Source organism: Drosophila sechellia, unplaced genomic scaffold (assembly GCF_004382195.2).
Source record: "Drosophila sechellia strain sech25 unplaced genomic scaffold, ASM438219v1 U_340, whole genome shotgun sequence".
NCBI lineage: Eukaryota > Metazoa > Arthropoda > Insecta > Diptera > Drosophilidae > Drosophila > Drosophila sechellia.
In genome coordinates, this window is record NW_022611288.1 from 9945 (window position 1) to 31072 (window position 21128).

At 43.8% G+C, this 21128-nt stretch overlaps 1 protein-coding gene and 1 long non-coding RNA gene across 2 annotated transcripts; both read left to right on the forward strand.

Annotated features, from left to right (window-relative positions):
• Positions 1-313: 313 nt before the first annotated feature.
• LOC116803239 lies at positions 314-2079 on the forward strand. Its single transcript, XR_004363493.1, has 2 exons — positions 314-731; positions 1407-2079. It is a non-coding gene; the product is annotated as an uncharacterized LOC116803239 (long non-coding RNA).
• Positions 2080-16617: 14538 nt separating this feature from the next.
• Positions 16618-19714, forward strand: LOC116803240. Its single transcript, XM_032727106.1, has one exon. The coding sequence runs from the start codon at positions 16711-16713 to the stop codon at positions 19264-19266; it is 2556 nt and encodes an 851-aa protein (XP_032582997.1). The 5' UTR covers positions 16618-16710; the 3' UTR covers positions 19267-19714.
• Positions 19715-21128: the final 1414 nt, after the last annotated feature.

Here is a 21128-nt window from a genome sequence, read left to right on the forward strand (position 1 = left end):
CTTTGTATCGCAACGCTTCCCGGTTCGATGTCTTCACTTGTGAAGGCGTGGTGGTTTAGAAGGAGGGGTGGTGTATTGTACCGATGGGTCGGTAACTCGCGCGAGTTACCATGCCCAGCATTAACCCCCCTCAACAACCACCTCCGCCTATGAAGCCCGCCCGGTAGGCGACATCAGCAAAGTGCCAACGCTGTATATATATATATTGATCACGAGCTACCATGCCAGCATAGCCTCGTCCCCCGCTACCTGAAACTCTGTTGCACCCGATGATGAAATCGGCATGAACACACACACACACACATATTCACACATACTGCGTGGTGGCGACGCTCTCGACGTTGAAATTAACATGAACCTACACACACACATACACACTGCGTAATCGCGACGTCCTCGTCTAGACTCGCTATCTAGAACTAACGGGATCAAAAGCACTGCTGCTTGCCCGTGCGTATACATTAAGAATAAAGCTTTCATCATTCTTGATCTTGACACCAAACCGAGCAGTTGATTTATTTAAAGTGGCAAATATATATAACCTACATATATCATAAGTACACAATAAAGTCATTATTGACTCCCATCACATCAGCCTGGGCAGCAACTAACTAAGAGTAGAGAAAGGAGGACCCCCGATCCAACGGAGGCACCCGTAACTGGCGCAGCCGGACTAGAACTAAAAGGATTAACAACGCCTTTCACGTTCTTCGTTCCACTTCTGTAAACGGGTAAGTAAGTGAACAAGTGGCAGAAAAAAAAAAAAACACAAGTTTGAGGAGCCAAGTGTAAATATATGGTTCTCAAAAAAAGAGAAGAAAAGGAAAAAGCTTCACACAAACAAGTTCAACAGTGACATACAGTATAATTACAAACTATTGTGACCGAATATGTGCACATCAATCGCTGAAAGGGCACCGGGATCACACATAAAAAAAAATGTCTTTACATTCAAAGTGACCGAATATGTGCACATCAATCGCTGAAAGGGCACCGGGATCACTTATGACATACATAAAAAGTTAACATCATTCAGTGCTATGGCCAAATATGTGTACATCAATCGCTGATGAGACACCGGGACCATACATAAATAAGCAAAACAAATAAATCTAGTTCAATGTTGTGGCCGAATATGTGTACATCAATCGCTGAAAAGGCACCGGGACCACAACATTGAAAGAAATTAAACAATAAATCAGTAATAAAATCACTATGTGTGTCAGGTTGAACCTTTCCTTAAAAGCCATATACTTGTTCGCGAATGTTCCCAATTGAGAAACATTTGTCAAATTACAAATACACTCAACTTACTACTTCGGATTGTGTTACTGCCATGTGTTCATTTACTTATACAAACTGAATATAAATTTTTTATACTTACTAATGTACATAATATATTACAGTCAAACATTGGAGCCAACACTTACTTAGAAAGAAACAAACGGATTCATATTATAAATACACACTACATTTTAAGATTATCTATATATAAGATTACAATTACTTAATTACACCTTATTATTTAAGCTAAAACATTATTACACTAAACATATACACAACATATAGGTACACGTATACAAAAGTATATAAGCACAATAACACATATACCATATTTTTAAGTACAACACACAGACTACACAAATCAAAAACACCTACATGCCAAAGAGAATTCCGTTTAATACCCAAAGTAAAAGAAGACTTGGACTTAGAAGTGGAGGCAGCCTTCCTCAAATTAGGGAACAAGTAGAACAATCCACCAACAGCAACAACATGGACTCGAAAAACTGCACCTGGAGGCATTGGCAACAACCGGGAAAATGGACTACATAACTCAACAATACTTTACCGCTACGTACCTTGCATTGAGCATAGTACTAATACTTGTGATCTGTCTCCGAACCTGTAAAAGGCAGAAAACGATTTTTACCCAGCAACCCACCCACACACCTCACGTTGTCGAGTCGGCTATCCCTTCGTTATGGCCATCTCTCCACACTAGGGGGGGAGGAGTTACCATGCCCAGCATTAACCCCCCTCAACAACCACCTCCGCCTATGAAGCCCGCCCGGTAGGCGACATCAGCAAAGTGCCAACGCTGTATATATATATATTGATCACGAGCTACCATGCCAGCATAGCCTCGTCCCCCGCTACCTGAAACTCTGTTGCACCCGATGATGAAATCGGCATGAACACACACACACACACATATTCACACATACTGCGTGGTGGCGACGCTCTCGACGTTGAAATTAACATGAACCTACACACACACATACACACTGCGTAATCGCGACGTCCTCGTCTAGACTCGTTATCTAGAACTAACGGGATCAAAAGCACTGCTGCTTGCCCGTGCGTATACATTAAGAATAAAGCTTTCATCATTCTTGATCTTGACACCAAACCGAGCAGTTGATTTATTTAAAGTGGCAAATATATATAACCTACATATATCATAAGTACACAATAAAGTCATTATTGACTCCCATCACATCAGCCTGGGCAGCAACTAACTAAGAGTAGAGAAAGGAGGACCCCCGATCCAACGGAGGCACCCGTAACTCGCGCAGCCTCCAGACACAACCCAGCCCAGACGAGTTTTTGAAGCAGGGGCAGTCCTGGCAACAACTTTATCTGTTGACAGTAACTTTATCGTATAAGCGTGACCGCCGAAGTGTGAAGACGTTTTTTATCGAGCTCCGCACAAAATCGGTTGTTTTGAGTGAAGTGAACGCCAAATAAAGTAAACTAAATAAAAAAAAAAAAAAAAAAAAAAATCCGAAAGCGAAAGAGACGCTCTATGCGATGCAAGATCGCTTAAATATCTAGTGATTTGTTATCTTAAATTATAAAACTATGAGTCAGAACGACACTCGCGCTCAGCGACAGCGCGAGCAAGACGAACGCCGGCTCTCAATTCAACGCAACAACGCGTACTTCTCCTACGTCTCACAGATAACCCCAAACGCAGACATCGAGCGGTCAATAACCCATAGCCAAAGTAACCTTCTTCTACCAACAAATCAAGAAAGAGCGCGCTCCTGCTCTCCCGCTCTCTTAGCTCCGACAGAAGCCCCGCTACCTCCAACAACAACAGCTGGAGATAGACCGACAGCCCGCTCTACCTCGTCATCGGCTGCACCCGCTCACGCTCTGACTGAGTCAGCGAAAGCAAAACCGCAAGCAATAAACGGTACTGCTGCACTACCAGCAAAACAAAACGAAAACGTAAACAAAAAAGCTGGGTCGACCTGGCAGACTGGAATGGATCGCTACATTACAATACAGCGAAAGCTCAGCCCGGAAAATTCAGATTTGGAAAACAAGCCGAAAAATACACGCGACAACTCTACCTTGATCAAAAATGTAGCCCCTGCAAATACCAACAGATTTGCCTTGCTGGTAGATACCGCTGAGGACGTGCCGCTGGGATCCGTTGATATCGAACCGAAGAAAACAAAACCTCCGCCAATATACATCCGCGAGAAGAGCACAAGCGGTTTTGTAAATACTTTGATTGGCCTTATTGGAAAAGATAGCTTTCATATAATTCCCCTCGTAAGAGGTACTATCAATGAAATCAAACTTCAGACGAAAACGGAGGACAACTACAGAAAAGTCACAAACTATTTTACCGCACAAAGAATAGGCTTCTACACTTACCAGCTTAAAAGCAGCAAGGGCCTGCAAGTAGTCCTGAAGGGCATTGAGTCTGATTTTACGCCCGAAGAGATAACTGAGGCGCTAAAGGAAAAGGGATTTTACGCCAAAAGCGTGTTCAATATCAAAAACAGAAACAGGCAGCCCCAACCACTCTTCAAGACGAGGTTCACCCAATTTACAAACTCCAGCTCCTTCTGCACCGTACGATCACGGTAGAAGAGCCGCACAAACGTAACGCTCCAAGAGTATGGCCACACGAGGTCGTATTGTACACTTCGCCCGGTGTGCGTAGTCTGTGGAGATCTCCACGACTCCAAACAGTGTCAAACTAACAAAAAAAATGCATGCGAGAAAAAATGCAATAACTGTGGGGGCAATCACACAGCAAACTACAGAGGCTGTCCAATCTACAAAGAGCTGAAAATCCGTCTTCACAAAAGAATGAACACGGCGCGGGCACACCAAGGAACAGCTACGCTGATACCATCAGAGGCAAATCCTGAAGTAATTTTCTCGAAAGCAGCAAGTTTCGCTCCCTGGCCTACATCCAACACTAACAAGACAACATTTGCAAACGTTTTAAAATCAGGTATGACGCCTCCAACCCAAAATTCCCGAACTCCACATGAAGTGCACACAAAATTAGACACACAACAAAACTATAACCCAGCTGCGCAGCAGGAAACAAAAACTGAAGCTATGATGCAAGCCTTACAACAGAGCATGATGGAATTTATGACATTTATGAAGACCACCATTCAAGACATGATGCGTAATCAAAACCTTTTGATACAAATGCTTGTAGCCCAACAATCAAATAAATAATGGCTACCTTACGCATAGCTACGTGAAACGCCAATGGCGTTTCACAGCGCAAACTTGAGCTAGTTCAATTCCTACATGAGAAGCATATCGAAGCATATCAGCTGGATGACAACACTCTCCTTACACTAGCGGCCGTATACTGGCTGGGCCCGTAGTGATGAAGACAGAGCCACCACATTTGCCGCTCACCTACAAAATGTGTTCACGCCAAACCAGGCTACTAGCACATTCGCGCTACCGTCCTATCCCGTAAACCGCCACCAGCAACACACCCCAATTGTGTTTCGTCCTAAAGAAGTAACTAAAATAATGAAAGACAATCTCAGCCCGAGAAAATCCACCGGCTGCGACCTTATAACACCGGAAATGATCATCCAGCTGCCACATTCTGCAGTTCGCTACATAACCAAGCTCTTTAATGCCATCACCAAACTTGGTTACTATCCACAACGATGGAAGAGGTCGATTATCATAATGATTCCAAAGCCTGGTAAGAACCACACAGTCGCTTCATCTTACAGACCAATAAGTCTACTCTCATGTATTTCGAAACTATTCGAAAAATGCCTGCTGATCCGACTTAATCAACATCTGATATACCACAATATAATCCCAGCCCACCAATTTGGATTTCGCGAAAGCCATGGAACCATTGAACAGGTGAATCGTATTACAACGGAAATAAGAACTGCATTTGAATATCGCGAATACTGTACAGCAGTATTTTTAGACGTATCCCAAGCATTCGACAGAGTCTGGCTCGACGGCCTAATGTTTAAAATTAAAACATCCCTACCCGAAAGCACACACAAACTTCTAAAGTCTTACCTCTATGACAGAAAGTTTGCAGTGCGGTGCAACACTGCCACTTCCACTGATCATACAATTGAGGCTGGAGTCCCCCAAGGCAGCGTTCTTGGGCCAACCTTATACCTCATCTATACAGCCGACATCCCTACAAATAGTCGCTTAACGGTATCCACATTTGTCGACGATACAGCTATCCTTAGCCGTTCAAGGTCCCCTATCCAAGCTACAGCACAGTTGGCACTGTACCTCATCGACATTGAGAAGTGGCTCTCTGACTGGCGAATAAAAGTAAACGAGCAAAAATGCAAGCACGTGACGTTTACGCTAAACAGACAAGACTGTCCTCCGCTCTTGTTGAACAACATACCACTCCCGAAAGCAGATGAGGTAGCGTACCTAGGAGTACACCTTGACAGAAGACTCACATGGCGCAGGCACATTGAAGCCAAAAAAACCCAACTTAAACTCAAAGCCAACAACTTACACTGGCTCATCAACTCTGATTCTCCGCTCAGCCTAGATCACAAGGTCTTGCTCTACAATTCTATATTGAAACCTATCTGGACCTATGGCTCACAGTTATGGGGCAATGCCAGCAACAGCAATATTGACATCATACAGCGAGCACAATCAAAGATTCTGAGAACTATCACTGGGGCACCGTGGTACGTTCGGAGTGAAAACATCCAAAGAGACTTAAATATCCCATCAGTTACCAACGCTATCACGGAACTTAAGGAAAAATAACATAGCAAGCTTTACACGCAACACAACCACCTAGCGCGAGGTCTAATCCAGCTCAGCAGCCGTTCCCGTCTCCGGCGAAAGGACCTACCAACCCAGCGAATAAATTATTAGGGCCGTTTAATCATAGAACAGTTGGAAAAATAATACAACTGTTCAAAAAATACTTGTTATAGTTAAGATTTTTAACATTTTCTTATACAAGAAGATTCAATAAATAAAAAGCAAAGTAAAAAAAAAAAAAAAAACGGACAGCAGCTCATAAAACAGGCTAGCTCCTATTAACATGTCAACACGCTGAGCTTTATGAAATTCCGGGTCGGCGAGCTGCAGGTTTTCTGGAATCTTCCAGTCCCCAATGTCCACATTAGAACTTGGCTGGCGATCCGTGATATTGGGAGCGATGACTGCTGTTATGCTCGTTGAGAAATCCGAAATGACAGACCGAATCGAAATTCCTACCGAGAATCCATCAGTCGCGAAATTGGAATCCCCGATTCCAGTGACGAAGCCGGACGACCTCGACCTCTTAAGTTGCAGTTGATTTGCAAACCGAGAGGTGACCAAGTGCAGTCGAGAGCCAGAATCTAACAAGGCCCTGCAGGGAACGAACAGTCCCGATCGATTCTGCACTAGAACGGTTGCAGTGGCTAGCAGCACAAGGTCACTACCGAGATCCTGGGCAATTAGAGTAGAAGAATTCGAAAGCGGGGCAGAAGGCTCAATGTGGGAGCTTGAAGACACCAGAACACGTGGCTGCGAGGAAGGCCGACCATCTAGATGGAGCAGCGTATGATGCCTGATTCCACAGGTGCGGCAGCGGCTCGAGCTGCATTGCCGTAGCTGTGCTAGTACTAGTCTCTTTGCCTCGCGCAGCCGATCTACTGGCGCTAAGTCTCTAAATTGGGGGCAATAATATATGGCACTATGGCAAAGCATGCAACCAAGAGAAATTTGGGTGGTAGCAACTAGTGTCGAACGATCTCTGCCCACCTGAACGCCTGGCGCATAGGTTGCCATGGCGCAATCCACGGCCTCCAAAGTTCTACATCGGTGCTCCAGGAATGCACGATTCCCACGACGGAATAAGGTTGGCAAAGACCGGATCCTCCAGGCGCTCCTCCCACTTAGCTTGGCTCGCCGCATCCAGCTTTTGCAGCAGCACTTGCACTATGATGCAGCCAGCGATTTGCTCAGTGGTGCCCAAACCCTTCAACGCACGAATGTGAGCGTTAAACTTGTCCGACAATTCCCGAAGCGATGCCACTGACCCATTCCGTACTACCTTTAAGCCCAGAATCTCGGTGATGTGCGCCTGAAAAACGAGACGCCGGTTATCAAACCTTTTTTGAAGCAACTCTAAAGCCGCTTCGTAATTGCTGTTTGAAATCTCCAATGATCGGATAGTTTCCAGCGCTGAATCCCTCAAACATGACCGCAGATGTTGAAATTTCTCAATGTTGGAGAGGTCCGGATGGCTGTCGATTATGCTCGTGAACACGGAGTAAAAATCCGCCCAGTTTGCGTAGCCTCCGCCAAACGTCGGCAGCTGGACAGGCGGCAACGGCATCGGCCTCGGCCGCGGCTGCGTTTGAGGACCACTACACTGGTGGGGCACAATACCTTCCGCAAGCGTTGAGTGCGGCGCGAAATGCACATTGCGTTTGGCTATTTTCGCGCGCACACTAGCCTTGAATTCAACGATGAATTCATCGAAAGACTCTCTCATTTCACTGCCAATTTCGTCGAAGTCCAATTCCTCCAGTTCTGTATGCAGAACATTGAAGGCACTTTGCAGCTCATCAATCTGCTCCAGCCTCACCGTAAGAGTGGGTTCGTCGTATCCGCTAAGCGTCTCATTAGACAGCGACGTTTGTAGCCTCTGCAACCTGCTGAACAGCGCATTGACTTTGCGCTTTAAAAAGGTCACCCTGTTTTTTTCACCTTCAGCGGGCATAGCAACAAATCGCCTTTGATTCGGTCCAGCGGGAAGATGAGCACAAAATAGATACCGAAAATGCAAGCGGGGTCAATGCACGTAACGATATATGTGGCAATGTATTTATATATGCAATGCTAGCTCGCTTAAACACAGCCACTATCACCGAAATCACCACTCACTTGTCCAACCGATTGCGATTTAATGTATTTATATTTATTTATAACCGGGATAAGTGCATTAATTACTGCATGCAAATTAACACGATCACGTCGGGGTCACCAAATGTTTAGCTATTGTGCTTTTTCAATAGCTGTTGCGAATAATAAAAAACCGAAGAAAGTTTGTTTTTTATTACGACAGTTTTTATTTTGCGAAATAGCGATAATTTACGATAGCGACAATAAGTAAGTAAGTTTGGTCTTTTCCGAAGCGCGACGAAAAGGCAATTGGCAGGCAGGCAGCCGAAATGCAGCGCCCAAGCTTAGCGTAGGTAGCTAACAACAACAAAGCAATGAGCGCCGTACAGATAAATGCGCGCGAGAGCAGCGGTTTGCACTATGGGCATGCTACTGCTAATTTGGCTTAAATATTAACAAGTATGAAATTAGTCTACTGCACAGTTTTGGCGGCAGCATGACCCAACAGGTACTTTCTGTTAAGTCATTTAAGTGGTTAATGAATAATTCTATGTTATAATTAATCCTATTTAAATATTGTATTTCTTCCAGAAGGGTATCTTGTAAGTTTAAGTGTTTGTAGATTTTGTTTTGTGAGGTATCAAAGAATTTGCTTATCAAAATTTGCTCATTATTTATATGGTCCGTGATATTTTCAAACCGGATAAGTATTTCGTTGTTAAACATTACTTGTTTTTGGAGATTGTCATTAATGACTCCGGAATTTTTCTTTATATTGTCAAGTTCTTCATGTACTATATTTCTTTATCGTCGTTGGCATCCATATTGCCGGTAACAACCTTTACTAGACTACCCAATCCGTTAACCAAACCACCATCTATATGATGGTGTAAGGGCTTTGAGCTTTACTTGGGCTTGGGTTAATTTGGCTTTTAAAATTGTGACGGAGTCCGTCAAAGTGGAGTCGGGGTTAAATTTATTAATGGTCAGATGAAATTGTTCCATACATTTGCTGTAGTCTTGTAAGTTAATTACATGACTAATTATTTTGTACCTCTCAATTAGTAAGGCCTTCCCTAGTTCTATCCTGGCTATAGGGGTTTTATCATTTAAATAATGGACATGGATAGCCTGAGTTGGCACAAGGGTGAACCTGAAATGGAAAGTTAAGAGGTAGTGGGATCAGTTATTATCAGTGCTAGGTACGTTGTTGCTTTTGTCCTTTTTCAACACTGTTTTTCGAATTTTTGATTTGTGTAGTTTTTGATTCCTAGTAGTTATCAATATACGACCTTTGTCGTGTTTGACTTTGTGAATCGAAAACCTGGGTGTAATCTTATTACGTCTGTTTTCCTTTCTAAGGACTAAAGTGTCTGGTTGTAGGTCTACAGGGTCTGTTCGGGTTTCATTTAATTTTAGGGTTCTCCTAACTACGTCATTTGAAAGTTTGTCCGTAATGAGGGGGTACAACTTCTCGCGAAATTCATTTAATTTCGTTAAGTAGTCGTGTTCATTATTGAACTGGATTGCTTGGTTGAATATATGAGTACGTCCGTTAAATAGTTCAAAGGGGGTATGTTTAGTCGCAGAATGAATAGCGTTATTATATGTCATTAAGGTTTCGGACATTATCTCGTCATGTTCGCTACTTAGTTTCTGTTGTTTTCTGGCGTCAAGTATTATTTTGGAAATCTCAGTTAATGTCGAGTGAAGCCGTTCAACGGGAGAGTTACTAGAGGATTGTTGAAAGGACGCAACGTGCAGGTCAATGTTAAATTGAGTACAGAACTTGTTGAACATATCGCTAGCGAATTCTGCTCCCTGATCATAGATCAGCTTTTTGGGAATACCAAATTGAGAAATGAAATGTTTTAAGGCTTTAACTACGTTAATACAATTGCTATTAGCTATAGGGTAGGCAGCCGCAAATTAGAAAATTTATCGATAATAGTAAGATTATAATTTTTATTAATGGTATAAATATATATGTGTAAGATGTCCAACGGTTTTGAAGGTAGTTCGGGTATTTGGTAGGTGATCTTTTGAGGTTGTCTGTCATATTTTAATTTTAAACATGTTTCGCATTTCTTAATTAACTGAGTTATTCTCTCTTTCATATGTGGGAAGAACTGTTGTCGTTTTATGTGTAAATATGTTTAATCGATTCCTCGATGGTTACTATTACAGTGATAGTCGGTTATAAATTTTTCGATCTCCGTACTATCAGTTATTTCGGGGAGGAAGATTAAACATCTAATAAGCTTAAATTTACTGTGGGCTGAGAAGTAGGTTTGGTAGGCTTGTTCCACCATTTGAAAAATGTGGTCGGGGGCAAATACCGCGCAAGTCTTGTTCGGTTTTAACGACTGCCTAAGAATGCAGAATTCCCTCCTAAGTTTGTGTTTAAACGGGGTCAGTGTGGCGTAATTTGTATTTGGGGTTATTTTGAACAGGAGCTGAATATTAAAATCATTAAGGGGTTTCTCTGAAATGGGGCAAATATTTTGAGGAATCGATAGGGCTTCGTTATGGTTGACAGAGGCCTCTGGTCTACTGAGAGCATCAGCGATTACATTTTGAGAACCTTTCTTGTAGACGACTTCGAAAACGTACTCCTGAAGCTGGAGTCTCCACCTAACTAGTTTATAATTTGGTTGTTTGAAATTCATTAACCAAGTTAATGGTTTGTGATCGGTGACTATGGTGAATCTTTTGCCAAATAGGTAGGGTCTGAAGTATTGGACCGCCCATATAATGGCCAGCATTTCCTTCTCAATTGTGGAATAATTTGTTTCCGCAGTTGACAAGGTTTTACTAGCAAATCATACGGGCTTATCGCTATGCACCGGACCTTGGGATAGGACAGCTCCTATTGCGAAATTACTTGCGTCCGTGGTTAGTGTAAAAGGTTTTGTAAAGTCCGGGTATTGGAGGATTGGGTCGTTAGAAAGTAAGGTTTTGCAATATTCAAAGGCCTTTTAGAATTCGTCATCTATTATGATCGATTTTTTGTTACCCTTTAATTTTTTTGTCATGGGTTTGGTAAGTCTTGCAAAATCTCTGATGAGTTTCCTGTAGTAACCCAACAAACCTAGGAAAGACTTAATTGACTTTTTACTGTGGGGACATGGAAAGTTTTTAATGGCTTCGATCTTATTGGGATTTGGCTTAACACCTTCTTGTGAAACAATGTGGCCAAGGAATTCTGACTCCTGCCTGAGGAAGTCGGATTTGGTGAGTTGTACTTTAAAGTTGGCAGATCTGAGTCTTTCAAAAATTGTTTTCAAGTGTATGAGGTGTTCTTGTAAGGAAGTTGAGAAAATTATTATATCGTCTAGGTAAACTAGGCAAATAGTTCCGATAAGGTCTCCAAAAATATTGTCCATCACCCTTTGGAAGGTGGCTGGGGCATTTTTGAGGCCAAACGGCATTCTAATGAACTCGTAGTGACCCCCCTCTACTGTAAATGCAGTTTTGGGTGTGTCGTCGGGATTCATTTCTATCTGATGGAATCCACTTGCCAGATCAAGTGTGGAGAAGTATTTAGCTTTGCCCAATCTGTCTAAGATGTCCGCGATGTTAGGTATTGGATATATATCGGATATAGTCTTCTCGTTGAGTTTTCTATAGTCGATAACTAGACGCCATTTTTGCTCTCCCGTAGGAGTGATTTTCTTTGGGACAACCCAGACGGGGGCGCTCCACGGGGAATAACTGGATTTGATGATGTCCTGATTTAACATTGCCTCTATTTGTATTTTGACTTCCTCCTTATGGATGTAAGGATACCTATAAGATTTTGTATGAAGGGGGGTGTCGTCCGTGGTTTTAATCGTGTGTGTAATCTTGTTGGTGAAGGTCAATGATTTGTCTTCATTGTAGAAGATATCTAGATAACTTTTGCAAAGTGAAAGTAGGCCTTGTTTCTCTTCAGAGGAGAGGTGATCGACGTCAAGGGCTTGTAAAGACGTTGCGGAGTTTTGGGCTGTGGGGTGTCTGAAGTGATACTAAAAAGTTCAACATTGTTGGCTGTGGAGTATGGCATGCTTTTTATCGCGCTCTCGAGGTATAATAACTGATCCATCTCGCTATAGTTTGTGATAACAAAATTAGCAGTATTGTTTTGGGAATTATAAATCCCGTCTGATATTATTAAGTCATTATTGATTGTAATTGAATCGATGTAGAAGTCGCCCTGTTTGGTTTCCACTGGTAGTGGCAAAATAGTTTTCGTATGTCCAGAGATATTAAATACGTTTGAAGTTAAGTTACTGTGGGTCCATAAGGGTATAATGGTACTTGGGGTATTTAGATTTAGGTTAGGTAAATCTATTTCTGTTTTTAGGTAAGATAATAAGTCCATTCCTATCAAGCCGTCAAAATAAGAGTGGAATTTGAAAGGTAGAAGGGTCATTTTGCCCGTGATTTGGAATTCTGGTGGAAATGGTATAGAGACGTGTTGATAGATTTTAAAACTGTTCAGGGCTGTTTTGAGTGTTATGGGCGTTTCTAAGGTCACACAGTGTTTAGGGTCGACATGTTTTGTTTTGTTGTTGTCGTAGCTATTTCGGTAGGTTTTATTGTCTGATTCATTGGGTCTCTGCTCTGGTCTGTTGGTTCGCTTGTTTTGTGCCCTGTATAAGGTCTGCTCTATTTGGCATTACTCGTATGCCTGTTTAAGTGTAGAAGGGGACTTTATCCTGACGAAAGTCTTGAGAGGTTCCTTCAGACCAGTCATAAAAGCATTGAGGCAAACCTCGTTGTAGACAACCTTTTTTGCATCTACAACGGTGTTGTTGTGTTCGCTGTTCTTGAGTATAGAGAAGAGTTGGCTTCTCACCTTTGATATACCAAAGAACAGTTGGCCCAAGGTCAGGTTGTCCGAAAATGTGTTAAGCTCGCTTAACAAGTTGGCCTCACTTTTCTTGCTCGAGTAAAGGCGGATGAGGTTGCTTTTAATCTCATCCCAAACCAAGGGGGTATTCGCAAGTTCCAAGGCTTCGTCGGCCGTATCAATGATTTTATTCCTGATGGTCCTCAGAGTAAGCAGACCATACGGTGTTTGGTCAGCTCCCCTGATGAGCATCAGGATTTTTTCTACGCTAGTGATAAACCTATCTAATTGACGAGGTGTACCATCAAAGGTTGGCAAATGCTCAACAAATGCCATAATATCTTTAGGCTTGAACGTAGTTGAAATTAAGGAGCTAAGACCACTGACAGTGTGCGCCAGAGGGGATGGAGTGGGACGGGCAGAATCGTTTCCTGAGTCCATTATGGGGGTTTGGGGAGGTATTGATTTGGGTTCTTCCGAAATCGGGGGAAAGGAATCAGGACGTCTAACGGGATGTGGGGGCCTATTAATGTTTGGTGGAACTCCAACAACTGAACGTGTACTTTTCCTAAGGTTGTAAACGTACTTTTTTGACATTAAGTTTGAGGTTACTTAATATATTATGTATGATCGAAAAAAAATAATGAACAAATTTCTTATTTACTAGAGTGTATGGGTGTGTATATATGATGTGTATTTTAAATCTAGTGCGTGTACTGATGTGTGTGGGTATCTATCTTTGGCTTTATATTTTTCCTTTTATGCTCTGCAATGTGATTAATATTAGTATTTGTTTGATATACAAAATTACACAATGAAAGGAAACAATATATATATATATATGTCGACTTCTTTGGTACATTGTCTTGGTTATTTGGAATGCGCAATACATGAGCGTAGCAACCCATTGTAGAAGAGTGAAAGGCGAGAACACTTGACGATACTCAAGCGTTCACCCCTTACCTCGGCTACCCAGACATGGGTGCCTACACATGCAGCGTTGTTGTCGCTGTGGTACGCAGAATGAGCCTCGCTTGGTTTGAAATGATTTTTGCTTATGTTTTGATTCTTCGCCGACGTATGGCGGTGTACGTTTGAGTGTACAATGTATTAAAGAGGCTTTGGTGCTTTGTTTGTTTATACTACAGTGGCATGGTGATCAGCGTTTGATTCCATGCCAACGAGGCGGTACAGTACGCGAATGTATTGGATTGTAGTTGGTATTGTATGTTCGAATATATAAGTGTATATAGAGGCTTTGGCGATTCGTTGGCCAGCGAATGTAAGTACCGATGACGTGATGATCGGCGGTAGATTCCACGTCAGCGCGGCAGTACTGTAGACTTGCATTTGTCAGTTGAGAATTTATGGTGTTTGGTGGCGTATGAACATACCGATGACGTGATGATCGGCGGTAGATTCCACGTCAGCGCGGCAGTACGGTAGACTTGCATTTGTCAGTTGAGAATTTATGGTGTTTGGCGGCGTATGAACGTACCGATGACGTGATGATCGGCGGTAGATTCCACGTCAGCACGGCAGTACGGTAGACTTGCATTTGTCAGTTGAGAATTTATGGTGTTTGGCGGCGTATGAGCATACCGATGACGTGATGATCGGCGGTAGATTCCACGTCAGCACGGCAGTACGGTAGACTTGCATTTGTCAGTTGAGAATTTATGGTGTTTGGCGGCGTATGAACGTACCGATGACGTGATGATCGGCGGTAGATTCCACGTCAGCACAGCAGTACGCTAGACTTGCATTTGTCAGTTGAGAATTTATGGTGTTTGGCGGCGTATGAACATACCGATGACGTGATGATCGGCGGTAGATTCCACGTCAGCACGGCAGTACGGTACACTTGTACTTTTTAATGAGAATTATGGTGTTTTGGCAGCGTATGAACATACCGATGGCGTAATGATCAGCGATAGATTCCACGTCAGCGCGGCAGTACGGTAGACTTGCATTTGTCAGTTGAGAATTTATGGTGTTTGGCGGCGTATGAACGTACCGATGACGTGATGATCGGCGGTAGATTCCACGTCAGCACGGCAGTACGGTAGACTTGCATTTGTCAGTTGAGAATTTATGGTGTTTGGCGGCGTATGAGCATACCGATGACGTGATGATCGGCGGTAGATTCCACGTCAGCGCGGCAGTACGGTAGACTTGCATTTGTCAGTTGAGAATTTATGGTGTTTGGCGGCGTATGAACATACCGATGACGTGATGATCGGCGGTAGATTCCACGTCAGCACGGCAGTACGGTACACTTGTACTTTTTAATGAGAATTATGGTGTTTGGCAGCGTATGAACATACCGATGACGTGATGATCGGCGGTAGACTCCACGTCAGCACGGCAGTACGGTACACTTGTACTTTTTAATGAGAATTATGGTGTTCGGCAGCGTATGAACATACCGATGGCGTGATGATCAGCGATAGATTCCACGTCAGCGCGGCAGTACGATACACTTGCACTTTGTGGTATATTTAGCGTTGTGTGTTGGAATGTATGTTTGAGTTTCATTTAGTACTTCACAGCTTCAACTTTGTTTTATAAGAATTTGTTTCTAGTCACTTTCAGTCGACATTTTGAATATAGCTTGTTTCGTTTCTTACATGTTTACTTACAGGTAGGTGATTATTAATAGGTAGGGCATCCTACCGGCTGCGCCAGTTATGTCAGTGCACTCGAGGGTGGAGCCTTTTGCAAGGATATGTGATGTATATATGAGGGCTTTTAGATTTCAGCAGATATATGGGGTATATGTATGAAGACTTTCAATAAAATGCGATCGGTTTTCTTGAAGTTCAAAACCAGAGTGGAGTTTATTGTCAGAAAAAAGGGCTACTTCAGGGGGCAATGTTGCAGTGCAACTTTGTGTGCAATGTCAGCATTCGGCCGGATGCGGTGTTCCAGTTGCCGTCTTCCCGGTTGAGTGTCCGACGATTTGTTTAGAGGCGTGGGGGTTTAGGGGGTGGGATGGTAACTCGTGCGGGTTTCTGGTTTCGGCTGCAACTCCGTCGCGACGGCATCCGGCGTAGCAGCGTTGTCAGCAAACTTAAGCTTGCGCGTGTTAACTTATACACTTCCCCCGTCAGACCACTCTACACCACATAGTGGTCACTCATACCCCAAGAAACGCTGACTTCGCCCCCCGCCTTGCCCACCAATTCCACGACACATTCAACAGCCGCGCCGGCCACTATATACTCTGTACTGCGATATCGGTAACTCCTCCCCCCTGGAATGAAGTGACGGCCAAATCGAAGGAATGGCCGAAACGTAATTTAACGGAATTTCCACAGGGGTGATAATGGTGCTTCTTCTTTCAACATCAGGGTCAATATTGTGCATATGGTCTTCTCGTTTGACCGCGCGTTCACACTTCCGAGATCCTTCTGTTAACACTCCGACACTCGGCCTCCTTCCACACGCGATCTCTCAGATGATTTTTGGATACAGCACTTGGTACGCCGTTTAAACAAACCATAAAATCGGGAGAAACCAAATTTTTGTGGTATCAAATATCGCAAAAATCACACTGGTTGCAAAATGAAAGGAATATAGTAATCGAAGTCACCGTGTAAGGTGACTTCACCCATCCAGTGAACTTGCACATCAAGCAGCCCGAGACTTTGCAATCGTATTCCGAAACTTCAGTTTCAGATGAGCCCATAACGTTCATAACATTCATAACGTTAGCGTACATATGTTGTGTTGAATCGGCTCCGAAAATGGTAAGTCGAATCGCCCATAACGACTTCATAGTCTCCCGTCAATTGCTGATCAATCGAGCCGACACGGATAAGGACAAACGGAGTGCCAAGATGCTCATTATCTACAGCACTGGAAAGCAGCACATCGTCACCTTCAAGCTGCCCATCCATGCTTTTACAGTGCAGGAGCTGTTTCTCAAGATGAACCTTCATATGGAGGATAACATCACGATTGATTGCATGGAGAATGCCGGTGGTATTATCCATTTGGTGGTCTCTGTGGGACTCGCCATCGGTGATACCATTGCCGATACGATTGCCAAGGCGGAGGAGTTCTACAAGAAGGAGCATCAGTCCAGGGCGTCCGCTGATGCCGCTCCTCGCAACGCGGTGCCCGTTGAAGAGCCACCATCTCTTCCGGTTGTCAAGCCATCGGTGGTCTCTGTGGGCTTCGCCATCGGTGATACCGTTGCCGATACGATTGCCCATGCGGAGGAGTTCAACAAGAAGGTGCATCAGTCAAAGGCGTCTGCTGGTGCCGCTCTTCCCAACGCGGTGCCCGTAGAAGTGCCACCATCTCGTGCGGTTGTCAAGCCATCGGAGACTTCGGTGGCCAACAATGGTTGCCAGCCAGCTGCAACTAAAGGCAAGAAGCACAAGAAAAGACATTGCGCTCCGGGAGACACCAATGCTGACAAAGCGATATCGTCGGCGAATCAAGACGCCAATACTTCCAAGGCCAAGAAACATAAGAAGGGCCATTCTACAAAGGACAGGAATGGTTATCAACTTGCTGGTGCTCAATACAACCCAGGTTCATCTGGCAATAAACAGGGAAATCAAACCCCTACGGGTAACACCTCAAATTCTCCAAAGAAGAGTAGTACTGCCCAAGTGATATCGTCGGTGGATCAAGACGACAATACTCCCAAGACCAAGAAACAGAAGAAGTGTCATTCTGCAGAGGACAGCAATGGTTATCAAGTTGCTGGTGCTCAACATAACCTAGGTTCATCTGGCAATAAACAGGGAAATCAAACCCCTACGGGTAACACCTCAAATTCTCCAAAGAAGAGTAGTACTGCCCAAGTGATATCGTCGGTGGATCAAGACGACAATACTCCCAAGACCAAGAAACAGAAGAAGTGTCATTCTGCAGAGGACAGCAATGGTTATCAAGTTGCTGGTGCTCAAGACAACCCAGGTTCATCTGGCAATAAACAGGGAAATCAAACCCCTACGGGTAACACCTCAAATTCTCCAAAGAAGAGCAATGGTCTCCAGGGCGTGCAACCAGCTGGAGATGCTCTCGCAAGCTCCCAGTCAATCCAGTTGAAGGACCAAGTCGCACATGCCACTGTTAGCAAGAAATCGGAAGAGACAGCTGGAGGATCTCAATCGCGGGTGCAACCGAATGTTGCATCCATACCGGCACCAGCCGAGAAAGCAACTAGGGACACTATACCCACACCTGCAGAACGCGCAGAGAAGAGTCGCCTGCGCCGGAACAGCAACTGGATAATAAGCAGGGACTTTGACGATGAAGTCATTGTGCTATTGAGCAGCGAGGATGAGGAGACCACCGCCGCCGACAATGGCCAAACAGAGGGAAGACTCTTCGTCGACGAGAATCCAACGCTTTTCACATATCCGCCCACCGGAACCGGTGGCCTGAGCATCACCATTAAGGACTATATGCGTCTCAAGGAAGGCTCATTTCTGAACGACATAATCATTGATTTTTATCTGCGCTGGCTAAAGAATAACATCATACCAGAGGGTCAGCGCGATAGGACGCACATCTTTAGCACATTTTTCCACATGAGATTGACCACAGAGACGAGTCCCAACAACACGAAGGAGCCGGTGGCCAAGAGGCGTCACGAAAGGGTAAAGAAGTGGACACGAACCGTGAATATATTCGAGAAGGATTTCATCATAATACCATTCAACGAGAACTCCCATTGGATACTGGCCATCATATGTTTTCCAAACCTGAAGACCTCCGTGGTTAACCATGATGTACAGACACCCGGCGAAGACATTCCAATCAAACAGCCATTGATTCTCATCTTCGATTCGTTGGAGAGCAACTCACGCTATCGACATATTGCCATATTGCATGATTACCTCAACTTCGAGTACAAGGCAAAGTATCCGAAAGAGCGGGCGCGCATCTTCAACTGGGATAATATGCCCGGTCTCATTGTGGAGGTGCCGCAACAGGAGAATCTCACCGATTGCGGCCTCTATCTGCTGCAGTATGCAGAGCAATTCTTCACAAAACCCATCGTTAACTATAAGCTGCCCATTAGGGAGCTGATCGATTGGTTTGACCTGCTCACAGTAACCAAGAAGCGCGAGGATATCGCCAATCTCATCCAGAAGCTGATGAATGAAGGCAATCAGCAGGGCATAACTTTGCCCGTCATAAAGTTTCCCACACTGAATGGCATAATGGTGATGGATGTGGATGACGAAAAGGAATGTGACACGGAGGAAGAGAGTCAAACTATAAACCAATATAGTTTTGAAACCAGAACACCGCCGAAAAGAAGGCATACACTCAAGTAAACCACTTGTGAAGTGGCTGCTTCGGAAAATTATATTTTCACACAGAAGAACTGAAGACGGCGACAACGCAATGCACACACGTTTGGAATACTAGGAGGAGCAAGTGACACGGAGGTGGGTTCACCAGAATTATACGTTTTTTCCCGAAAATCAAGAAAACTTTCATACACACACACACACACATCACCAAAAAGAGCAGTGCGGCCAACAAGACGATAAAGATGCTACCTACCAGAGAGAGAGAAAGAGAGACACAGATCAGGATCACAGGATGAGCAGGATAAGCAGCATGAGCAGGATAAGCAGCATGAGCATGATAAGCAGGAGCTGGATGCCAAACATCAAGAAAAATTCTAAATATATAGTCACCAAATTAATAGAAAATATTTTTTTTTGTAAATAGCAAAATAAACGGTCCATAGGACCAATAAAAATAGGTCACGCAATAAGCAAAGCTTTATAGATTACCAAAAATGAATTCTACTATACTATATGGTACTTAAGCGCGGTTATCAGCTATTTGGAAAACTGTAGGGTATTACCAAATCAGCATTATACTCGACTCTAAGTCCACACACGTACACAGACACACGCACATACATGGATCTCTTTGCATTGGTGTTGGGGTTCGGCGATAAGAAAATCGAGCCATTAAGTCGCGCCGGCGATTCTATAGACGCTCAGTTGCTTTGGAGCGATTCTTTGATGCAGACGAACGCCGGAGTTTGCGGATTGTAATAAAAGAGCAAGCACAGAGAGAGAGAGAGAGACAGTTAATGAGACAGAGAGATCGCGTGTGGAAGGAGGCCGAGCGTAGGAGTGTTAACAGAAGGATCTCGGAATTGTGAACGCGCGGTCAAACGAGAAGAAAAGGAGCAGTGCAAGTATCGGGTGGCAAGAAGCCCGAAGGACTCAGAAGGACGAATCACCACAAGCAAGATCCTGGGAGTGGAGGAGAAGGATCTGACGTGTCGTAAGGATCATTGGAGTCAGTGGCCAGCAAAGGTGGTCCCAGGACGAGCGTTGCCTCGCACCCTACCCCATAACATCCTAAACCCAGACCGACCGGCGGGCGGTCAGGTTTTTTTGACACCAGAAAAATGGGTGCGCCCCATGGAGAGTGGCTGTATCTGATAAAGTCTTGTTCTAACGTCTTGGTGATCTGTCTTTGAATTTCCTGTCTTTCTACTGGACAATACCGGAATGGCTTTGAATGTAGTGGAATTTCGTCTGTAGTCTGTATTTTGTGCTTAACAAGATTAGTAAAAGTCAAGTTGTCCCCCTCTTGGTGGAACAATTTTGGAAACCTTTTACAGAGATTCTTTAATGCAGTAAATTCTTCTGCGTTTAAATGGTCTGTATTTAGTTTGGTAATTATATTCGTTCTGTCTTGTGGGGTGTTGTTGCTAAACTCGGATATAGCATTTACCTCGATAAAATCGTTTCCGGTATATCTCTCAACCTGTAGTTTTGCGTCAAGACACAATTTCTGTTTATCTTGAGTAATGTTGACTACTTCCATAAAACTGGAGTTGTCTATATCTTGGTATAGACCTCCTGATATGAGGAGATTGTCGGAGATTTTTGTAGTTTCGTACCAGAATTCACCGTTATCGATGGTGACTGGTAGCTTAACAATGTTTTTAGAAACTTCGTCTAAGACGTGTAATTCTGAAGTTGTGTTATTTTCCGAGTGTAATTTAATATTGAAACGTTGAGTTTTTAGAATTGCTTTTGGAATGTTAACTGTTGCTCCTAACTTTTGTAAAATGTCCATCCCGATTAACCCATCAAAGAATGGGTGAAATTTGAATAGTATTAGTTGATAACGCGTGTTATCAGAAAATTCTGCAAATACGGGT

Excerpts from the sequence above, each read along its gene's own strand:
- LOC116803240 (XM_032727106.1), top strand. The coding sequence starts at position 16,711 with ATGGTAAGTCGAATCGCCCATAACGACTTCATAGTCTCCCGTCAATTG.